The sequence below is a fragment of the Salmo salar genome, chromosome ssa16, assembly GCF_905237065.1.
Source record: "Salmo salar chromosome ssa16, Ssal_v3.1, whole genome shotgun sequence".
NCBI classification, from domain to species: Eukaryota; Metazoa; Chordata; class Actinopteri; order Salmoniformes; family Salmonidae; genus Salmo; species Salmo salar.
In genome coordinates, this window is record NC_059457.1 from 62,330,726 (window position 1) to 62,339,687 (window position 8,962).

The 8,962-nt window shown below is 45.3% G+C and overlaps 1 protein-coding gene across 1 annotated transcript in view; it reads left to right on the forward strand.

The window, feature by feature from the left end:
- Positions 1–8,618, forward strand: part of LOC106574337 (A disintegrin and metalloproteinase with thrombospondin motifs 5) — a 33,997-nt gene extending 25,379 nt beyond the window's left edge. Inside the window, exons 5-8 of the mRNA XM_014150196.2 lie at positions 277–460; positions 680–855; positions 2,221–2,396; positions 6,826–8,618. Coding sequence (XP_014005671.1) covers positions 277–460; positions 680–855; positions 2,221–2,396; positions 6,826–7,495 — 1,206 coding nt within the window. The 3' untranslated portion in view covers positions 7,496–8,618. The remainder of the gene's footprint in view (positions 1–276; positions 461–679; positions 856–2,220; positions 2,397–6,825) is intronic.
- The last annotated feature ends 344 nt before the right edge of the window (positions 8,619–8,962 follow it).

The following is an 8,962-nucleotide window of genomic DNA, read 5'->3' on the forward strand; positions in this document are numbered from 1 at the left end:
ACACACACACACACACACACACACATAAACACATGCATCACACATGCAGAGACAAATGCATCACACACACACACAGACACACATTTTACACGTGGCTTGGCTGCCGGCCAATCCAACTTTTAACGTGCTCACTAGGCAACTGTAACAGTACTCGCTTATCTCTCTCCTCCTTCTCTCTCTATCTCTCTCTCAATCTCTTTCCTATCACCTCCATCTCTCCTGTCTCCTCTTTCTCTTTCATCTTCCCGCTCTCCTCTCCTCATTCTCCTCTCCAAGGCATCTAACCATGGTAGTTGGAGTTCGTGGGGTCCATGGGGGGCATGTTCCAGGACGTGTGGTGGAGGGGTGCAGTTCGCCCAGCGTCTATGTAACAACCCGCCGCCCCGAAACAATGGGCGCTACTGCACCGGCAAGCGAGCCATCTACAGGTCCTGCAGTGCCAACCCGTGCCCCTCGCCCAGTGAGTGTAGTACTGCAGATTGACTAGCTGACGTGTGTGATCACATAGTGGTATAGACACGCATAAGCACACACAAGTATACATTTGCTCAGGTAAATACACAGGCTTACAATAGATCAATGAATGGTAAATATTTTGACTCTCGCTCTCTCACAAACACACACAGTCTGAAATTCTAATGTTCCCACTCTAACATGTGGTGGAACTTTCCTCCTCTAGGTAAGACTTTCCGCCAGGAGCAGTGTGAGGTGCGGAACGGCCCCCAGACAGACCCTAAGGGGATGAAGACCTTTGTGGAGTGGGTACCCAAGTTCGCAGGAGTGCTCCCCAAAGATGTGTGCAAGCTGACATGCCGGGCCAAGGGCACAGGCTACTATGTGGTGTTCTCGCAGAGGGTGAGTGAATAAGAGAAGGGCACTGGGGAGTGAAAGAGTGTGAGTGAGGGTACAGTACTTTGGAGTGCTGTCTTCCACTACCACTAGTCCACTACCTATGTTAGCAAGACTTGTAGTGTCCGTTATGCTAGTATGATAATGATGATATTGATATAGCCATGATAATGATATATACATACAGTGCCTTCAGAAAGTATTCACGCCCCTTGACTTTTCCCACATTTTGTTGGGTTACAAAGTGGGATTGAAATTGACTTAATTGTCATTTTTGGTCAACAATCTACACAAAATAGTCTGTAATGCCACATTTTTTGGAGGATTACTTAAGTGCCTTGTTGCAAACAGGATGCATGTTTTGGAATATGTTTTATTCAGTACATGCTTGGTGTACAGGCATGGTGAAATCCTTCCTCTCCAGCAACTGAGTTGGGAAGGACGCCTGTATCTTTGTAGTGACTGGGTGTATTGATACACCATCCAAAGTGTAATTAATAACTTCACCATGCTCAAAAGGCTATTCCACATCTGCTTTTTTTTGTTTTTGCACATCTATCAATCAGTGCCCTTCTTTTGCTTGAAATTCATTACTCGATTGAGGGACCTTAACAGATAATTGTATGTTTGGGGTACAGTGATGGGGTAGTCATTCAAAAGTCATGTTAACCACTATTATTATTAACACAGAATGAGTCCATGCAACGTATTATGTGTTTTAAGCAATTTTTTACTCCTGAACTTATTTCGACTTGCCATAACAAAGTGGTTGAATACTTATTGACCAAAGACATTTCAGCTTTTAATTTTATTCATTTCAAAAATGTTCTACTAACAAAATTCCACTTTGACATTAGGCTGTAACACAACAAAACATTTAAAAAGTCAAGGGGTGTGAATACTTTCTGAAGGCACTGTATATGATAATATACCCATGATGATGATGAATATGATAGATTTATTTTATGTACCGCGCTATTCATACAGAATCTCAAAGGCGCTTTAAAAATATATATTTCAGGGAGATGGTCTTCCACAGATAAATAATGATGCAGTTCAGTAAAGTAGAGTTGAGTGCAGGTGGCGTCGATAGTTCATCATACAGCCAGCGAGAAAAATAACAGTCAGACGGTCAGGCTCTTCATCAGGCACCTCTGTCATTGAAGTTCACAGCTACTCCTCCTTTGTAGGTAGGCTAGAACATCTACCACCAAATCTGTAGCACCCACCCGGGTAATGCTTCGGCAGTTATAAGCGCCTGTGAGACCACCGCACCTCGGCAGTAATCAGCAACAATCTCCTACGAGGCATAGCCTCTATGATGATGAAGACTACAACAACAACAAATATGACAATATCCTCATTCTCCAGGTGGTGGACGGGACAGAATGTCGGCCGTACAGCAGCTCAGTGTGTGTGAAGGGCAAGTGTGTGCGTACCGGCTGTGACGGCATCATCGGCTCCAAGCTGCAGTTTGACAAGTGTGGCATCTGTGGAGGGGACAGCACTGGCTGCATCAGAGTGATAGGCAACTTCACCAAGAAGAGGTAAGGGAACCCACATACACACACTGAAATTGAAAAAACATTTGGTGTTTACATGTGCATTTGTCCGATGCACAGCACCAAGAAAAGACAAATCAAAACTGAGATTTTTCACATCAAAGTAAAAAAATGGCCTTTACTTAATTATTCAAAATATTTGGTTGGAGGCAATGATTCTTGTTAATTGTGTAATTTCTCTCACCTGTAGTAAGTTGCAGGTGCATATAGGTAAAAATAGCCATTCAAAAAAATTTGAAAAATAAAAACATTCCGCTCCGTTGTACTCAATTGTAAAGTGAAAGGGTGCGAGTAAACTGTATTTTAACACATCTGTACATCTTGAGTACATTTGAAGGAATGATCTATAGATTGTCTTCCTCTCCAGCTTTCATTCGACACATTCTTCTTAAAGATATCAATTTCTCACACTCACTCTTTCACTCCCTCTCACATTCACCCTTCTCCCTCATCTCTCTATACAGTGGCAAGAAAAAGTATGAACCCTTTGGAAATACCTGGATTTCTGTATAAATTGGTCAAAATTTGATCTGATCTTCATCTAGGTCACAACAATAGACAAACACAGTCTGCTTCAACTAATAACACACAAACAATGATATGGTTTCATGTCTTTATTGAACACACCGTGTAAACATTCACAGTGCAGGAAGGGAAAACTATGTGAACCCTTGGATTTAATAACTGGTTGACCCTCCTTTGGCAGCAATAACCTCACCCGAACGTTTTCTGTAGTTGCGGATCAGACCTGCACAACGGTCAGGAGGAATTTTGGACCAGTCCTCTTTACAAAACTGTTTCAGTTCAGCAATATTCTTGGGATGTCTGGTGTGAACTGTTCTCTTGAGGTCATGCCACAGCATCTCAATCGGGTTGAGGTCAGGACTCTGACTGGGCCGCTCCAGAAGGCGTATTTTCTTCTGTTGAAGCCATTCTGTTGTTGATTTATTTCTGTGTTTTGGGTCATTGTCCTGTTGCAACTTCTGTTGAGCTTCAATTGGCGGACAGATAGCCTAACATTCTCCTGCAAAATGTCTTGATAAACTTTGGAATTCATTTTTAGCAAGCTGTCCAGGCCCTGAGGCAGCAAAGCAGCCCCAAACCATGATGCTCCCTCCACCATACTTTACAGTTGGGATGAGGTTTTGATGTTGGTGTGCTGTGCCTTTTTTCTCCACACATAGTGTTGTGTGTTCCTTCCAAACAATTCAACTATAGTTTCATCTGCACACAGAATATTTTGCCAGTATCAAATCAAATCAAATTTATTTATATAGCCCTTCGTACATCAGCTGATATCTCAAAGTGCTGTACAGAAACCCAGCCTAAAACCCCAAACAGCAAGCAAAGCATGTGAAAGAAGCACGGTGGCTAGGAAAAACTCCCTAGGAACAACTCCCTAGAAAGGCCAAAAACCGAGGAAGAAACCTAGAGAGGAACCAGGCTATGAGGGGTGGCCAGTCCTCTTCTGGCTGTGCAGGGTGGATATTATAACAGAACATGGTCAAGATGTTAAAATGTTCATAAATGACCAGCATGGTCAAATAATAATAATCATAGTAGTTGGCGAGGGTGCAACAAGCACGTCCGGTGAACAGGTCAGGGTTCCATAGCCGCAGGCAGAACAGTTGAAACTGGAGCAGCAGCACGGCCAGGTGGACTGGGGACAGCAAGGAGTCATCATACCAGGTAGTCCTGAGGCATGGTCCTAGGGCTCAGGTCCTCCGAGAGAAAGACAGAAAGAGAGAAAGAGAGAAAGAGAGAATTAGAGAGAGCATATTTAAATTCACACAGGACACCGGATAAGACAAGAGAAATACTCCAGATGTAACAGACTGACCCTAGCCCCCCGACACATAAACTACTGCAGCATAAATACTGGAGGCTGAGACAGGAGGGATCAGAAGACACTGTGGCCCCATCCGATGATACCCCGGACAGGGCCAAACAGGCAGGATATAACCCCACCCACTTTGCCAAAGCACAGCCCCCACACCACTAGAGGGATGTCTCCAACCACCAACTTACCGTCCTAAGACAAGGCCGAGTATAGCCCACAACGATCTCCGCCATGGCACAACCCAAGGGGGGCGCCAACCCAGACAGGAAGACCACGTCAGTGACTCAACCCACTCAAGTGACGCACCCCTCCCATGGACGGCATGGAAGAACACCAGTAAGCCAGTGACTCAGCCCCTGTAAAAGGGTTAGAGGCAGAGAATCCCAGTGGAAAGAGGGGAACCGGCAAGGCAGAGACAGCAAGGGCGGTTCGTTGCTCCAGCCTTTCCGTTCACCTTCACACTCCTGGGCCAGACTATACTTAATCATAGGACCTACTGAAGAGATAAGTCTTCAGTAAAGACTTAAAGGTTGAGACTGAGTCTGCGTCTCTCACATTGGTAGGCAGACCATTCCATAAAAATGGAGCTCTATAGGAGAAAGCCCTACCTCCAGCCGTTTGCTTAGAAATTCTAGGGGCAATTAGGAGGCCTGCGTCTTGTGACCGTAGCGTACGTGTAGATATGTACAGCAGGACCAAATCGGAAAGATAGGTAGGAGCAAGCCCATGTAATGCTTTGTAGGTTAGCAGTAAAACCTTGAAATCAGCCCTTGCATTAACAGGAAGCCAGTGTAGGGAGGCTAGCACTGGAGTAATATGATCAAATTTTTTGGTTCTAGTCAGGATTCTAGCAGCCGTATTTAGCACTAACTGAAGTTTGTTTAGTGCTTTATCCGGGTAGCCGGGAAAGTAGAGCATTGCAGTAGTCCAGCCTAGAAGTAACAAAAGCATGGATTAATTTTTCTGCGTCATTTTTGGACAGAAGGTTTCTGATTTTTGCAATGTTACGTAGATGGAAAAAAGCTGTCCTTGAAACAGTCTTGATATGTTCTTCAAAAGAGAGATCAGGGTCCAGAGTAACGCCGAGGTCCTTCACAGTTTTATTTGAGACGACTGTACAACCATCCAGATTAATTGTCAGATTCAACAGAAGATCTCTTTGTTTCTTGGGACCTAGAACAAGCATCTCTGTTTTGTCCGAGTTTAAAAGTAGAAAGTTTGCAGCCATCCACTTCTTTATGTCTGAAACACAGGCTTCTATCGAGGGCAATTTTGGGGCTTCACCATGTTTCATTGAAATGTACAGCTGTGTGTCGTCCGCATAGCAGTGAAATTTAACATTATGTTTTCGAATGACATCCCCAAGAGGTAAAATATATAGTGAAAACAATAGTGGTCCTAAAACAGAACCTTGAGGAACACCGAAATTTACAATTGATTTGTCAGAGGACAAACCATTCACAGAGACAAACTGTAGCGCTGTGGAACATCCAGGTGCACATTTTGCAAACTTCAGACGTGCAGTAATGTTTTTTTTAGGACAGCAGTGGCTTCTTCCATGGTGTCCTCCCATGAGCACCATTCTTGTTTAGTGTTATACGTATCGTAGACGTCAACAGAGATGTTAGCATGTTCCAGAGGTTTCTGTAAGTATTTAGCTGACACTAGGATTCTTCTTAACCTTACTGAGCATTTTGCGTTGTGCTCTTGCAGTCATCTTTGCAGGACGGCCACTCCTAGGGAGAGTAGCAACAGTGCTGAACTTTCTCCATTTATAGACAATTTGACTTAACGTAGACTGATGAACATCAAGGCTTTTAGAGATACTTTTGTAACCCTTTCCAGCTTTATGAAAGTCAACCATTCTTAATCTGAGGTCTTCTGAGATCTCTTTTGTTCGAGGCATGGTTCATATCAGGCAAAACTGTGTTTTTTATAGGGCAAGGCAGCTCTAACCAACATCTCCAATCTCGTCTCATTGATTGGACTCCAGGTTAGCTGACTCCTGACTCCAATTAGCTTTTGGAGAAGTCATTAGCCTAGGGGTTCACATACTTTTTCCAACCTACACTGTGAATGTTTAAATGATGTATACAATATAGACAAGAAAAACACAATAATTTGTGTCTTATTAGTTTAAGCACACTATGTTTGTCTATTGTTGTGACTTAGATGAAGATCAAATCAAATTTGATGACCAATTTATGCATAAATCCAGGTAATTCCAAAGGGTTCTCATACTATTTCTTTCCACTGTACGTCATGAGTTTGTAATTCTAAATCACACCTTCTAATGGTGAAGATAGACATACACTATATATACACCCCTTCAAATGAGTGGATTCTGCTATTTCAACCACACCCGTTGCTGACAAGTTTATAAAATTGAGCACACCGCTATGCAATCTCCATAGACAAACATTGGCAGTAGAATGGCCATACTGAAGAGTTCAGTGACTTTCAACGTGGCACCATCATAGGATGCCACCTTTCCAACAAGTCAAGTTTGTAAAATTCTCTCCTGTAAACACTCTCCTGTAACTGCTTTTTCCCCTCTCTCCCTCCCCCATGCAGTAAGGGCTACACAGACGTTGTGAAGATCCCAGAGGGCTCCACCCACATCAAGGTCCGCCAGCACAAGCCCAAGGATCAGCCCCAGTACACAGCCTACCTGGCCCTGCGTCGTCCCGGTGGCGACTACCTCCTCAACGGCAAGTTCATGATCTCTACCTCAGAGACAGTCATCCCCCTCAACGGCTCAGTGCTCAACTACAGTGGCTGGAGCCAGCGGGATGAGTGGCTACACAGCATGGGCCCTGGGGCCCTCAGAGAGGCCCTTACAGTTCAGATTCTGGCCACGGACGCCAAGAGGCCCCTGGATATCCGCTACAGCTTCTTCATGCCCCGTCGGGTTTCGGCTCCACCACCGCCACCTCCCCCGCACACCTCCACATCCACATCCACCACCACTACTACTACAACAACCACCTCTACAAGATCAAGCAGTAGAACCACATCGGCCCCGTTTTCGGCCATGGCTCTCTCTACAGCCCCAGGGGTGTCGACGGCGGCTTCTGGGCCCCAGTGGGTGACTGGCCCCTGGATGATCTGCTCCAGGACTTGTGACATGGGCTGGCAGAGCCGCACGGTGCAGTGCAAGGACCCGCAGGCCAAGCTGGTCAAGGGTTGCCCTCTGGGGGACCGCCCCTCCGCCTTCAAACAATGCCTAGTGAGAAAGTGTTGAAAGGACCAGAAACTAGACTCCCCTGAAAGTAGGAGGTACACACAGACAGAGACGCTGGTTATTGACAGTCAACCCCTCCTCTTCCTTACCCCCCAACCTACTATGCCAAGCCCTGCTTGGCACAGCTACAGACATACGAGGGATACATGTGGACACTTCCGAATAGTGCAGCCGCCCAATCAACAACCGCCCACTTGCCAAATCCCTCCTCTATCTGAAGGTTTCGTTTGTATTCCTCTGTTAATGACACATTTTGTTTGCTTTTCTGTATGTTCTTGCTACTGTGGGTTTTTCATGATTGTCCGCTTTGTCTCTTTGTCTTGTGTGACTGCACACCTCTGGACAATGGGCCTCCATACTAGTCTGATGCGTGGCACTTTTTCTCCACTTCCCTTCGGGGTCCCCTTTTTCTTCTTGCTCCTCCCATGGCCGATTCTCCACATACGATTGGTCTATCCAACTGCCTGTTTGGATTGCGGACCAGGAAGTAGGCTGGGGGCACAAGCAAGAGCAACCAATCCGTACTGTAACCAGTCCAGAAATGGGATTGAACTGCACTGCAAACATCCTAGGTCAGAAAATGGACATACAGTGATGGAGTGAGTTGGGGCAGAGTTGTGTCCAACAGCTAGTGCTGAGCGATTAACCTAAATTGTGTTTATTATTTTGGTTTTTAAACAACTAATTGACAGACTTCGTTTCAATTATTTGAATTTCATTTAGTTATGTTTTTTTCTGTGAACTCAATGCGCACATTAGTTTCTCTAGAAATAAATCAACTGAATCCCGAACTGTGCGATGTAGTTGTAGGGAGTTGTAGTTTCCAACAGGCCAATATTCAAAATAATTTAGTGCAGAAAACATGCTGATTAACTACAATGATCATAATCGATTGCGTGCGTACTTGTCCGGTCTGTGTCTTTCTTTTATGCCTGCTACATTAGGTTAGTACAGAAGAATGCTGTCTTGGTGTGTTTGGACCATTCTAGTTTGTTGTTGATGTGGACACCAAGGAATTTGAAACTCTCAACCTGCTCCACTACAGCCCCATCGATGAGAATAGGGACATGCTCGGTGCTCCTTTTCCTGTAGTCCACAATCACCTCCTTAGTCTTGGTTACATTGAGGGATAGGTTGTTATTCTGGCACCACCTGGCCAGGTCTCTGACCTCCTCCCTATAGGCTGTCTCGTCGTTGTCGGTGATCAGGCCTACCACTGTTGTGTCGTCTGCAAACTTAATGATGGTGTTGGAGTTGTGCCTGGCCATGCAGTCGTGGGTGAACAGGGAGTACAGGAGGGGACTGAGCACGCACCCCTGGGGAGCTCCAGTGTTGAGGATCAGCATGGCAGATGTGTTGCTACCTACCCTCACCACCTGGGGGCGGCCTGTCAGGAAGTCCAGGATCCAGTTGCAGAGGGAGGTGTTTAGTCCCAGGTTCCTTAGCTTAGTGATGAGCTTTGAGGGT